Below are 13098 nucleotides of genomic sequence, written 5' to 3'. Positions count from 1 at the left end.
AAGTGTCAGGAGAGACAGAGACACATAAGGCATGATGCAGGCACTCAAGGATCTTACTTTTTAGTAGGAGAGATAATACAGGTTAAAAAAATAACTAAAATACAAACTGGAATTCAATAGCTCCAAGTAAAATGTTATGAAGGAGACACGGATAACTTCTGGCTCAGTGGAATCAGGGAAGACTTCCTGCGTATTGAATAGAGGAGGCGTGGCATTTGAATTGGGCCTGGAAAGACAAGGAGAGTTCATTTCAGATATAGAAAGTAATGTGAAAAAAACAAACGGCAAACCAACCATTCAATAGCTTCCCATTTGTACCAGAGAAGGTCCAAATTACTTTGTTTGTGGTTTAAGAACTTTTGTAATATAAGCCAAAGCTACCTTTCCAACTTTATTTCATGCTAGAACCCAATTTATACCTTATTTTCCAACCAAATTGGATTACTCATTTACTTGAGTCTACCTTGTAATTTCCTGTCTATGAGCCATTGCCTTCTCCTTCCCCTCCAGCTATATTTCCTTCTGTTGAAATCCTTCCAGTTTATTAGGACTTTCCTATCCCACTCCATTTCTTTCTACTTTATCTCCTAATTTGATTTGATCTTTTACTCTTTTCAATAATGAAATACTTTTCATATACCTCTCTTATGGCATTTCTATTCCTTTTTATACTATAGATATTTGTGTGCTTGCCATAGCCTCTCTCCATCCATCCTCACCTTCCCAATTTATAAGCTCCTTCAGGAAAAGGACTCTACCCCACTTGTCTTTGTCTCTCCATAGTGTCTCATGCTATGGCTTATTAATAGCAGAAAATGAATAATGAATATTTGTTTTATTGTCTGAAGTCCTTTAAAACTTAGATAATATTACTCCAATAAGGAAAAAAGGAAATGATATTACTGTAATATGAATGATATAAAAATTAAGTTATATCTCTAATAATAAAAGTTTATATTTTATGAGGTTTATTAAGGATCATTAAAAGTTAAGGAATAAAGAAGATATAAAATTAAAACCACGTGCCCATGGCTGATTAGCCCATTTACCATCCCTGCACTTAGCTTACCACTATACTTCCTACATCACTGTAATGGCAGAGAGAGCTTGGGAGGTGTTACTGCCAGTTAAATACCAATTGTGAACTTGCCAATGTGGAGACTCAGGAGAGATTATAGGGAATTCTGGGAAATACCAAGGACTTCTGGGAAATACCAAGGACTTCTGGGGATTGAAGACTGGGGTTCAAATCTCCATTTATACTATGGAAACAATTTATTGTATAAACATAATTAGATGATCACATTGAAACTAAATTACTTCATTAGGAAAAAGGTGACTTTTTATTGTTGTTACCAAGGGTATAGTAATAAATATCCAATGGGGTTGTTTAAAGAGAAAATACACTTTCTAATTCCTTGAAAATGACTTCTCAGCCTATTTCTGTATTATTTGTAGTGAAGTTGTAAAGTGTTACATCTTTTGGCAATTTTAACCTGATAAAATGGGGGAACATGACTTCTATCATTGTTAAAATATAATTAAAAGTGAAATAAATGCTTTTTTGTTTTGTTTTGTTTTATTTTTAGAGTGTGTGGATATCAATGTAACCCCAGACAAAAGACAAATTTTATTACAGGAAGAAAAGTTTTTGTTGGCAGTACTAAAAACATCTTTGATAGGAATGTTTGATAGTGGTGTTAACAAACTTAGTGTAAACCAGAAGCCACTATTGGACAGCGGAGGTAAGAAAATTATAAATGTATTTTTAAAAATGCTCTATAAATGTATTTTTAAAAATCTTAGGTCAGCTAAGTGGCTCAGTGGATTGAGAGCCAGGTCTTGAAACAGGAGGTCTTGGGTTCAAATTTGACCTCAGACACTTCCTTACTGTTTGATGCTGGACAAGTCACTCAACCCCAATTGCCTGCCCCTTATCACCCTTCTGCCTTGGACACAATACTTAGTATTAATTCTAAGACAGAAGGTAAGGATTATTAAAAATGCTATTAAAATTTTTTCTTATTCTGACGTGTTCTTTATTTTTTTCATTGGTAAAGTAGTTCTGACACAGCACCAAAATTATCCTTTTTTGATGTGTGAATTAGTTGGATCTTATAATATCCTTTATAATAATAAGGTCCCAAGTTACCTTAAATGTAGTACATATAGGAGAGTCAATTGTGTTCCAAGAAGCAGAAGCTCAGGGTTTCAAACAAAGGATGGTATTTCTGAGCAATAAAATTTAGCTTGATTAGTTGTAAACAGAGTTGATTGTTAAAATGAAATAAAATTTAGACAGTTAACTTGTTAAACATTTATTGATATGACTAATCATTATTTTACTAAGTTGTAATTAGGCATAAATGGAAACCCATTCACTATAATTAGCATGATTTTAAAAATAGAGTTAGGCTAGATATTTCTGGAATCAGTTTGGAGAGAGTGTTCCTAAAAGAAAAATGATTCAAGGGAAGGAGATTATGAGTCCCTAAACCTTCCCTTTTAGGGAGAAGAGCTGGCTGTCTCTTCTTTACCCCTTTCAGGTTTGGTCTTAGGGTTTGTGCTACCTCAAGTCAAGTCAACTCCAGGACCCTCTGCTCTACATTGTTTCTAGCCTAGAGGTAGGGAAACCTGGCAACCAAAGGCTCTCAGTTTTTAACTAATGTTAAATCCTCTAATTTCCAAGGAAGAATCCCTGAATTGGTTCTCTCTTCATGCTTGTGTTAGGTAATTTATTAAAGATGTATTCAACAGAAATGGAAAAAACCCTTCCAGAAAAGAAGAATCTCATCTCACTACAAAATAAAGGAGAAGAAAAAAGAACATTAACTATTTCCAGACTACGAGAAGCATTTTCCCTTCAACATACAACAGAACAGAGTTTTCAGACTCTGAAAACTCATAAACAGGACTCTCCAAGACAGAGAAATCCTTGGTCATTTTGTAGCACTTCAAGCCTTGTAAACTCCTCCAAACCAATTTCCGGCAAAGAATGTGGCAGTCAGGAGATGGTGGAACCAACTCCATGCATACATAGCAGTATGAGTCCAAAGCCAGTAGACACTGACAAAGATTCAGGACACAGTGGCACTTTTACACAGTCTGATGAAGGTTCCAGCACCCCAGAGAAAGGTGCTGGCAGGGAATGTATCACAAGTTCACCTAGGGAAGATTACACATTTTCAAAAGAAAATGTTGACATTTTTAAGAAATCACCAGGAATTGACAGTCAATTTTCAATCACAGAAAGTTGTTTGGAAGAAAAAAGTATTGAGAATGTCTTCATAAATTTGTCTCCGCCAAGCAATAGCTCACCTCAAGGGAAGCGATTTAAAAAGGAAGTGTCTTCTTTAAATTTCAGTGTTCCCCCAAAGGTGATGAATGCTGAGGAACTTTCAGCTTCTCAGGTGGACATAGCCATTAAAGTTACTAAGAAAGAGGTGCCTCTTGACTTTTCCATGATTTCTTTAACCAAAAGGATACAACAGCTGCAGCAGCAGGAACAACAAAGGGTAAAGGCACAGAATTACAGAAGATTTAGGGCAAAAATAAGCCCTGGAGAAAATCAAGCTGCAGAAGACGAACTAAGAAAAGAGATAAGGTATTTTTTTACCCTAATTACATTTTCTTATTATCCACTTGAGAACTAAAGAAATTGAGTAACATGTTAAATTGCCATATATAGAGGAGAGTTGATGCTTTTATTACAGTTCTATTCAAATGTGTCTGGCTCATAGCCATTTTAAGTTTGAACTTTTAAGTCCTTGACGTTTTGGTTCTTCTTTAAGTTCTGGATTCTTTTTCCGAGCCCTCTGAGAGCTCATCCTTTCTCATGGCCTCAATTCTATATCTCTACATTAATAATCCTCCCCCCACCCCCAATCCTCTCACATAAACTCTGGTAGTATCTCTTCCTCCTAAATATTTCCATTTTAATATCTTATCTTTTTTAAGGTATTTGCTTTCCCTCCCCCTAATAAAACCAACTCTCCTACTTTCCCTTCCTCTGAATGTGTTCAGATTGTTCTCCACCCTCAATATTCAGATCCTTCCTTTCTTTTTTTAAAACCTTTATCTTATGCCTTAGAATTAATACTAAATGTCAGTTCCAAGGCAGAAGATCTAAGGGCTAGGCCAGTGATGACCTTTTGGAGATGGAGAGCTGGGCCCTGACCCCCAGTCAAATGCTGGGTGCCCCATCCTCTGCTTACCCCACACAGGAGAGGGAAAAAGCACTCCCATTAGGCTGCTGGATGAAGGGGTGGGTAGTGAAGAATGTCCTAAGCAAGTATAGAGAGGGGGAGAGGAGTAGCCCAAGTGCTCTGCTCCCCTCCAGCTCTGCTGCCTATGAGCTACCCACCTTACCTCCTGTGAAGAGGGGGAGGGGAGCAGCTCTGCCCAAGTCTCTCTGCCTTTCTAGTACTTTATATGAAGAACTCTTGGAGGGGAGGGGTGGCTTTGTGCCCACAGAGAGTGCTCTGTGTGCTGTCTTTGGTCCCTTTGCCATAGGTTCAACATCACTGGGCTAAACAATTAGATTTAAGTGACTTACCCAAGGGTTAAACAGATAGGAAGTTAATCCTACCCTATTCTTAAAATTCAAATCAAGATGCATCTCTTCCCAGGAGTTTTGTTGATTTCTGAACTCTAATTTCACATGTTCCATTTGCCTGTCAAATCTTTCAATTTTAAATGTCATACTGTCACCTCAAATTCTATGTATTTCTCTTTGCCTTCTCCCCACTAATGAATTTTTTTCCTTTTTGATATTATACTTCTCCCAGCTTACCAGGTCCCAAATTGCCAAATCCTTTTTAACTTTACTTTTCTTCTTGCTTTACTCTTCCAGCTACATAGTCTGATCAGTCATGTCTGCTTTAGATTCTTAATGCTAAAGTTCATAAGGCCTTTCTTGGCAGTTCCTCCTATCAGTTGGTATCTTTAGCATCTTGGTTCAAACTTCTGTCTCCCATAAGCCATTGCAGTACACCCCTAATTGGTCTCCTTCCCTCTTTTTTCTTTCTGAAGTAGTGGATCTTCTATTTCATTGTATAGCAAATCTCCAGTTTATATTTGTAAGTGCACATATCCTAAAATTCAGCAAAGAGATCAGCACATAGTCAGACCTTTACCTTGATGTCAATGTTAAAAAAAAATCAGTCTGTTTATATTTTTCTGTAGTCTCATTTCACCAATTTTTTTAGTTTAATGACATGTTATCACATACTTTACAAAGCAGAAACAGGTAATGGAATAATTTTCTTGTAATTAATATGAACTGTCTTTTAAAATACTCATGCTGACCATGTCTGAAAATGTCTTACTTGTCCCAACTCTGTCAAGAAAACCCATTAGGTTTATCTGGAATCATGTTTGGCCATTGCATTGATCAGAACTAAGTCTTTCAAAGTGGCATATTTTTACATCATCTAAATTGGTCTTCTAATTCTGGTCACCATACTCTCCATTAGTTCATGCAATCTTCCCAGGTTTTTCTGAAACTATTCCTTTCAACATTTCTCATAGTGTAGTAATGTTCTATTACATTTAGGTATCTTGATTTGTTTAGTCATTCCCCAGTTGTTAGGTACTCCCTGGATTTTCAGTTTAGGGCTATTATGAAAAGAATTGCTATAACTATTTGTGTACATATGAGGCCTTTTTCTCTTTTTTTTTTTATCTCTATGGAGCATATGCCTAGTCCTGGAGGCCTAGGAGAGAGAGAATCTGGAACTCAAAATTTAAAAAAGAAAATAATGCGAAAAACAAGTAAATAATGAATGGATGAATAAAAAATTTTTAATCTACAAATCACTAACAAAAAATGTAAATTAAAGCTACTTTGAAGTTCTATTTTATACTCATCAGACCAGTTAAAAAACCAGTTAACAGTTTAACAAAAAAGGAAAATGACAAATGTTGGAAATGTGGAAAAATAGATACTGCTTGTGGGCTGTGAACTGTTTTAGCTATTTTTGAATGCTCGAGAATGCTCCCTTTTACCCAGTGATACCATGACTAGGCCAGTTCACTACTCCATCAATAGTTCATTAATGTGCCTATTTTCTTTCATTGGCTCCAGCATTTGGCTTTTCTGATAGGTATGAGGTGGTATCTCAAAGTTGTTTTAATTTACCTTTTTATTATCAATAATGATTTAGAGCATTTTGCCATATGACAATGAATAACTTTGGTATCTTCTTTTGAAAACTGCCTGTTCATATCCTCTGACAATTTATCAATTGGGGATTGACTCTTAATTTTATACATTTGATTTAGATCCTTATATATTTGAGAAATGAGGTCTTTATTAGGGAAACTTATAAAAATGTTTTATATTACTTCATTGTCTATAGTACTCTTAAACAAAATGTCATTTCCCTGATTACCACTTTTAATTTGGTCTGTTTTTGCTTTTGCATTGTCAGAGATCATGATTGCTACTCCTCCCTTTTTTACTTCAGCTGAAGCATAAGATTCTGCTTTCTGTTTCAAGTGTGTCTTTTGAACTCAATGTATTGTTGGATTCTGGTTTCTAATCCAGTCTGCTATCTACTTCCATTTTATGGGTTAGCTCATCCCATTTACATTCACAGTTATGATTATTTTTAACTGTGTTTTTTTCCTCCATCCAAAAGTCTGTTTTGTTTCTGACCACTTCCTCCCTTAATTTATCCTCCCTTTTAATCAGTCTCCACACCCTAGTTCTCTTATTCCCTTCCCCTCCTATTTCCCTATTGGCTAAGATAGACCAAATGAAGTATTTATATATATTCTTCCTTCTTTGAATCAATTCCTATGAGAAAGAGGCCTCAGAATTGATTCTCCCTCCCCCCACCCCCACCCCAGTTTTCCTACTGTGGGGGGGGGGGAAGCTTTTCCTGGTATACTTTTTTATCTGAAAATTTTTTTCTTATTCTACCTCTCCCTTCCCCCTTCTCCCAGAGCATCCTTCTTTCTCACCCCTTAGATTTTTTCACACCCACTCTGTCTATATAGACTCCTCCTAACTGCCCTAATGTAGTATTTTTTTCCCTAAGGACTATTGATAGTTTGGATTTCTTCTTTTGAAAACTGCCTATTCATATCTATTGGGAGCCTAAGTAGTACAATGGAAAGAGTGCTAGGCCTGGAATCAAGAAGACCTGTGTTCATATCTGGCCTCAGAACACTTACTAGCTCTGTGACCCTAGAAAAGTCACTTAACTTCTCTCTGCCACAGTTTCCTTAATTACAAAATGAGAGTAATAAGAGGATCTACCTTCCAGGATTTTGCAAGAAACAAATGAGATAATAATTCTAATGTGCTTTGCACAGTGTCTGTCACATAGTAAGTGCCATATAAATGTTAACCATTATTATTATTGACGATTTTTATCATTTGGGGAATGTCTCTTATTATAAATTTGAATTAGTTACTTATTTTGAAAATGAGATCTTTGTCAAAGAAGCTTGTTGAGAAGAAATTTCCTAGTTAATTGTTTCCCTTCAAATTTTAACTGCCTTGGTTCTGTTCATGTAAAAAAAAAGTCTTCATTTATTTAATCAAAATCATTCATTATGTCTTCTGTAATCCTTTCTTTTCTTTTGGTTGGTCATGAATCCTTCCCCTTTCCATAGATCTAAAAGGAATTTGTTCCTTGTTTCTCTCATTTGTTTATGACATATCTGGTGGTCATACTGTGTTTTCCTTTGAGACTCTGCTTGTAGATGTTGTAGAGTTTATTCTCTTCTTGTTCATGTCTTAGGTGTCCCAAAGTCCATAATAGCTCCTTTTGGTTTATTCATTAATATTCCTGCCTCACATTCTGAATGTGGACTTTGTGTTGGGGCCAGGCTCTATGTGGTTATAGAAGAAATGCTTGAAATATGTTTGTTCCTGGTCTTGATCTGTATTCTTTGGGGTCCTGCTGCTTCATCCTCTGGATATTGAGTTTTAAGTTCTTCAGGAATTTTAGAGATGGCTCAGGCCAGAGACCTGTAAATTTTCAGCAAATCCTCAGCTATCTAATCTAGGTCAAAGTCTGATCACTACCCTCCTACAATAAGTTTGGATTTGGGAAATACAACTGGAGGCTTGTCCTGGTTGGAATTCTAGTAAACTGTTACTGGTCCCAGGGCTTGCCCATAGTACTTGGAAGGTTCTACAGGTACAAACAAAAAAAAATGCAGATTCCCCCAGTGGTCTGAGTTTTCTGTCACAGCCACTGAACTTCTGTCTCTTTTCCTTCTCCTTGCAAGATATGTATCCTTAGATCAAGTCTGGGCTGGATCAGCAGGCTCACCACCTGCCCCAGCCCAACTCCTGTGCTCAAAAGCTCTGTGTTCCTGTCTCCCAAGTGCTGTAGGCCTGTGGCTGTCTCCTCTGTGTTGATTTGTTGCTTCAAATTGCTTTCACTTTTATAATTCTGACTTTGACCATTTCTATATGCTAAACATGATAATTTTTTATCATCTTTTCCATCTCAGATAATATTTCATCATTTCCATTCTCCTTATCATTTTTCCTTATCATTTTATATAAAGCTTCTAATTTTTTTCTTCTTTTATAAATTCTGGAATGTCATAAAGTTATTACATTGCATTGGTTCTGTCTTTCATTTGGAGGACTTTCTGAGTGCCTTCTTATTTCTTCCTTTCTGTTAATCATTTTAAAATACCATTTTTATCACTGCTTCAAAAACCTTCAGTGACTTTCTATGACCAACAGGATAAAGCCTATATTGATTAATTTATTATAGGGACCCTTCCATAGTCTGGCCCCAATAGACCTTTACAGCTTTGTGTCCTACTACTCCCCTATACAAACCCTTCAAATTAAAAAGTTAATGAGTTTATCTAATTATTTATCTTCTGAACAGACCTATGCTTTCCCACCTCCATGCCTTTGATAATGCTGTTACCTTTACCTTCTTGTTCTGTTTATTATTCTTGGCATAGCCTGAGTTCCTCTTTCATGAAACTTTTCCAGTTTGCAGTGACTTCTACTGGTAGTGTCTTTCTACTTATTTGACAAGTCATTAGGTATTGCTTTATGACATTTCTTGAATTATTATCTAGTGGGATTATTTGTCTTTTTGTGTATGCACATAGCATCTCCTACTGGGTGACAGTAACTATGATGACTATGGCTTTTATTTATTCCTGTCCTCCATAGCACTTGGCATAGTGCCTTTTTCAGAATATCTGCTAATCTAATATGATTTTAACTCATACTATTTTAAATGTGAAACACAAAATTTTTCTTTGATGATACTTTGTATTATACTCTCTTTATTTCATCTATTGCTAGATTATAAAGTACTGAAGGACAGAATACATTTTATTATCACTGCTTCTCCACAGTCGTGAGTACATAGTAGACTAAGGAATACTTGCTTAAAAAAATACAGGAGAGGGTTCGATTAAGTCAGAAATTAGGAATTTTGTGGTATGGTTTACTCTTTTGTGCATGTTTTAGATTCATATTTTGAATTACAACTAAATATTCGCTCCAGTTGATTTGTTGTCATTTGGGGTATTTTAAAATGCAAGACTAACATACATATTCTCAATTTTCTGTGTGCAGTAAAGATATGTTTGCAGAAATGGAGATCATTGGTCAATTTAACTTGGGATTTATAATAACCAAACTGAATGAAGATCTCTTTATAATCGATCAACATGCGACAGATGAGAAATACAACTTTGAGATGTTACAATTGCACACTGTTCTGCAGGGGCAAAGACTTATAATGTAAGTTCATCAAAATTCTCAATAATCTAGATTTCTTTTGTGTTTGAATCAACCGTGCTGTTCAGGTGTAATTTTACCTCTTTTACTCCCTTATTTTATATATGTACTTGATTTATCAGGAAGTTAATATACACTTAAAAAAAACCTTCAAACCTTTACATTGTCTTAGAATTGATGTTAAATATTGATTCCAAGGCATATGAGTGGTAAGGGCTAGGCAGTTGGGGTTAAGTAACACAGGTAAGATGAGATTTGAACTCAGAACCCTCCCAATATACACTTTTAAATAACAAACTTATTTTGCTATTTAAAGATCTTATCCAATGGCTATTTAGAAAAGCTTTTTGATGAAGGAGAATTTGTTCAATTCAAACTGAAAATTTTGTTTTCTAAAAGCCCCTATCATTTAATCTCTCGATCTTCCTATTTAACATGATAGATATATTGCTTTCCACAGTATCTACCCTTTTTCCTTTTAGGAGTTGCCTTTCTTATGCCAGATAGAAAATCTTTACAAGATTTTTTTTCATTAAATATCATGTTGCTTAACCTATAAGTCTGTTTTTAAGCAAAGTGATACATTCAGATAACTTTTTCTTTAATACAAAGTTAACATATGTATGAAAGAAACTCAGTAATCATGGTGACTAATGTCTCCCACCTCCTGGCATAGTGATGATGGACTAAGTATGTGTATTGGATGAGGCATACATTAGCAAACTTGGCCAGTCTATTGATTTATGTTGCTTAACTATTTCTTTGTTAACAAAAAAGGGTTTTGTGGGGGTAGAGAGATTCATTGGGATGTGATAGCATTTTTTAAAAGCTCCAATCAACCTTTTTTTTTTTTAAAGAAATAAGTTCAAAACTAAAGAGTATTTTAATGGGTCTATGAGCTTATAGGGTAGGATTTGTATCACGTTTTTAAAAATCTGATTTTTATTGTTATCTTTTGTTTTTATATCACCCTCATTTCTAAATGTATTCCTCCCTATTTCCCTGCCCAGATTTGCTGAAAGTTTTTAAGTGGCCTGTTTCAGTTTTATGTTTATGTGTTAGCACAATACCTTGTGGATGGTAGTTATACTTAATAAATATTTATTAATTGAGTTGGTTTTCTCCATCAGTACAAGCAGGATGCCATCCATACCTTTTATACTTTAGAGTTCTTGTCCATAGACTTTCCCTAGACTCTAGGAAACTCTAGGAAACCTAGAAACTAGGAAATTCTAGGCCTAGAGTTTGCCCAGAAGATCAACTTAGTGTGCTAGAGGTCTTCCTCTAAGCTCTTGCAAATTTTGCAGGTACAAGCTACAGTCAACTTGTAGCTACTATGTTTCTCTCCATTGGAAAGACTTGAGTGTATTTTGTTTAAACAAGTAGTCAGCTCTAGAGAGAAACCTTCCCATTTCCTTTAATGGTTTAATGTAACTATTTTGTAATATGTTTTATTTTCTAAACTAACAATGAAATTTTTTATTAGCTATGATAAAGGCAATTAGTATGTCATTTGTTATCCTTTATAATATGAAAAAGTGCTTCCTGAAGAGTGACTTTTAAATTTTGTTACATTCTACATAAGTATAATTTTTCTCATTTTCATTTCAGATTGGCCTCTAAAATCATGAAGGCCAACTCTCCTTGGTAAAACTTTTCAATCAGAGGCAGGTAGAGTCATTAGGTTAGCAGAATTAGTTTTGTTATGATTAAAATTCTCTGGAGTCTATATGTTTATAATTACTTATTAATAAAAGTTAGAGAGAATCAAATGATCACCTGGCTGAACCTAAGTAATCTGAGTTTGCCATGCTTGTCTAGCCAAAAATGGCCAAGCCAGCAAGAGTCTCCAGCCCAAGCAAACCAAGAACTGAATGCCTAAAAGAGACCTTCTTGCTTCCTTAGTCCCTTCTCTTCTAAAACTTTGACATCACTCTTCCTGGGTCTCTCTGGTTGGACAGACTTGATGTCAGTCCAGGTCAGAACCCAGACTTCAGGACACTAGGAGTCACTTCAGATTAGGAGCCAGGGAGCCATGAGGCCTTTTGGCATCCTTCCACACTATGTTTGTACACCTAGTCAAAGAGTGGCTGATACCAGTCAGAATGGGTTTTTCAAAAGGAATAAGGGGTATAATTTATATTAAATTCACAATTTTCTCTGATTTCTTCTTCCCTAGGGTTCCTTTGTATCTCAGAATATTTTCATCTTACCTTTTCTGCCTTGCTTGATTTTAGGGGAAGATCAGACCTTTTATATGAGAGCAAGCTAATATAATATCCAAAATATAATTTGGTGAGGTTGTATCAGAAAACAGAATTGCTGGATTGATGGTATGTTTTGCTGCTCATGGTATTGGTCCACAGCTTACTGGAGTGATGTACCATTCCTTTGAATCCATTTCATTATATTATTATATCATAGAACTTATAATTTATAATTATAAAACAATAATTTGAACTTTTTCTGTTTTTCAGGCCTCAGACTCTCAATTTAACTGCTGTCAATGAAGCCATACTAATAGAAAATCTGGAAATATTTAGAAAGAATGGTTTTGATTTTATCATAGATGAACATGGTAAGTTGGCTTTTTTTTTAGACCCTTACCGTCCGTCTTGGAATCAATTGGTTCCAAGGCAGAAGAATGGTAAGGGCTGGGCAATGGGGGTTAAGTGACTTGCCCAGGGTCACACAACTAGAAAGTGTCTTGATTTGAACCCAGGACCTCATGTCTCTATGCTTGGCTCTCAATCCACTGAACCACCCAGCTGATAAGCTGAACCCCAACATGATAAGTTTTTAACAAGGACTATGGAATCACATATATTTCCAAACTTGAAAGGATTTCAAGTTATTTTATTGAACTGTGTCATTTTATGGATGAAACTCAAATTTCAAATTTTTCTGAATATTTTCCTTTTCTGAATATTTTTCCTCAAGTATTTGACCATTTTTATTTATCACAAATAGCACTCAAAATTCAAGTGTATTCTTAAAATTATAGTGTCTGTTCTTGAATTTCTATATTGTCTTTTAGCTCCGGTCACAGAAAGGGTTAAGTTGATTTCCTTGCCAACTAGTAAAAATTGGACATTTGGACCACAAGACATAGACGAGATGATCTTCATGTTAAGTGATTGCCCTGGTGTCATGTGCAGACCCTCTCGAGTTAGGCAGATGTTTGCCTCAAGGGCATGTAGGAAATCTGTAAGTAATGCAGAAAATAAATGTATTTGCTAATGACTTCCAGATTTGCTGAGTCTCAATAACTTTATTGTGTTTTAAAGTGAAATTTGGTGGCTAAAGTGAGATCAGTCAAATAGCGACCCTCAGGTGGTTAAATGAGGATGGTGTTATCTTGG

The 13098-nt window shown here is 35.5% G+C and overlaps 1 protein-coding gene across 3 annotated transcripts in view; it reads left to right on the top strand.

The window, feature by feature from the left end:
• The window catches only part of PMS2 (PMS1 homolog 2, mismatch repair system component), a 38009-nt gene that overhangs the window by 22374 nt on the left and 2537 nt on the right, over positions 1 to 13098 (top strand). For all 3 annotated transcript variants that reach the window (XM_007498267.3, XM_056804354.1, XM_016423896.2), the window contains 5 exons: positions 1590 to 1745; positions 2731 to 3604; positions 9572 to 9739; positions 12214 to 12314; positions 12774 to 12943. In XM_007498267.3, the coding sequence (XP_007498329.1) occupies positions 1590 to 1745; positions 2731 to 3604; positions 9572 to 9739; positions 12214 to 12314; positions 12774 to 12943 (1469 nt within the window). The remainder of the gene's footprint in view (positions 1 to 1589; positions 1746 to 2730; positions 3605 to 9571; positions 9740 to 12213; positions 12315 to 12773; positions 12944 to 13098) is intronic.

Source organism: Monodelphis domestica, chromosome 7, assembly GCF_027887165.1.
Source record: "Monodelphis domestica isolate mMonDom1 chromosome 7, mMonDom1.pri, whole genome shotgun sequence".
NCBI lineage: Eukaryota > Metazoa > Chordata > Mammalia > Didelphimorphia > Didelphidae > Monodelphis > Monodelphis domestica.
This window is presented reverse-complemented; position numbering and strand designations above follow the sequence as displayed.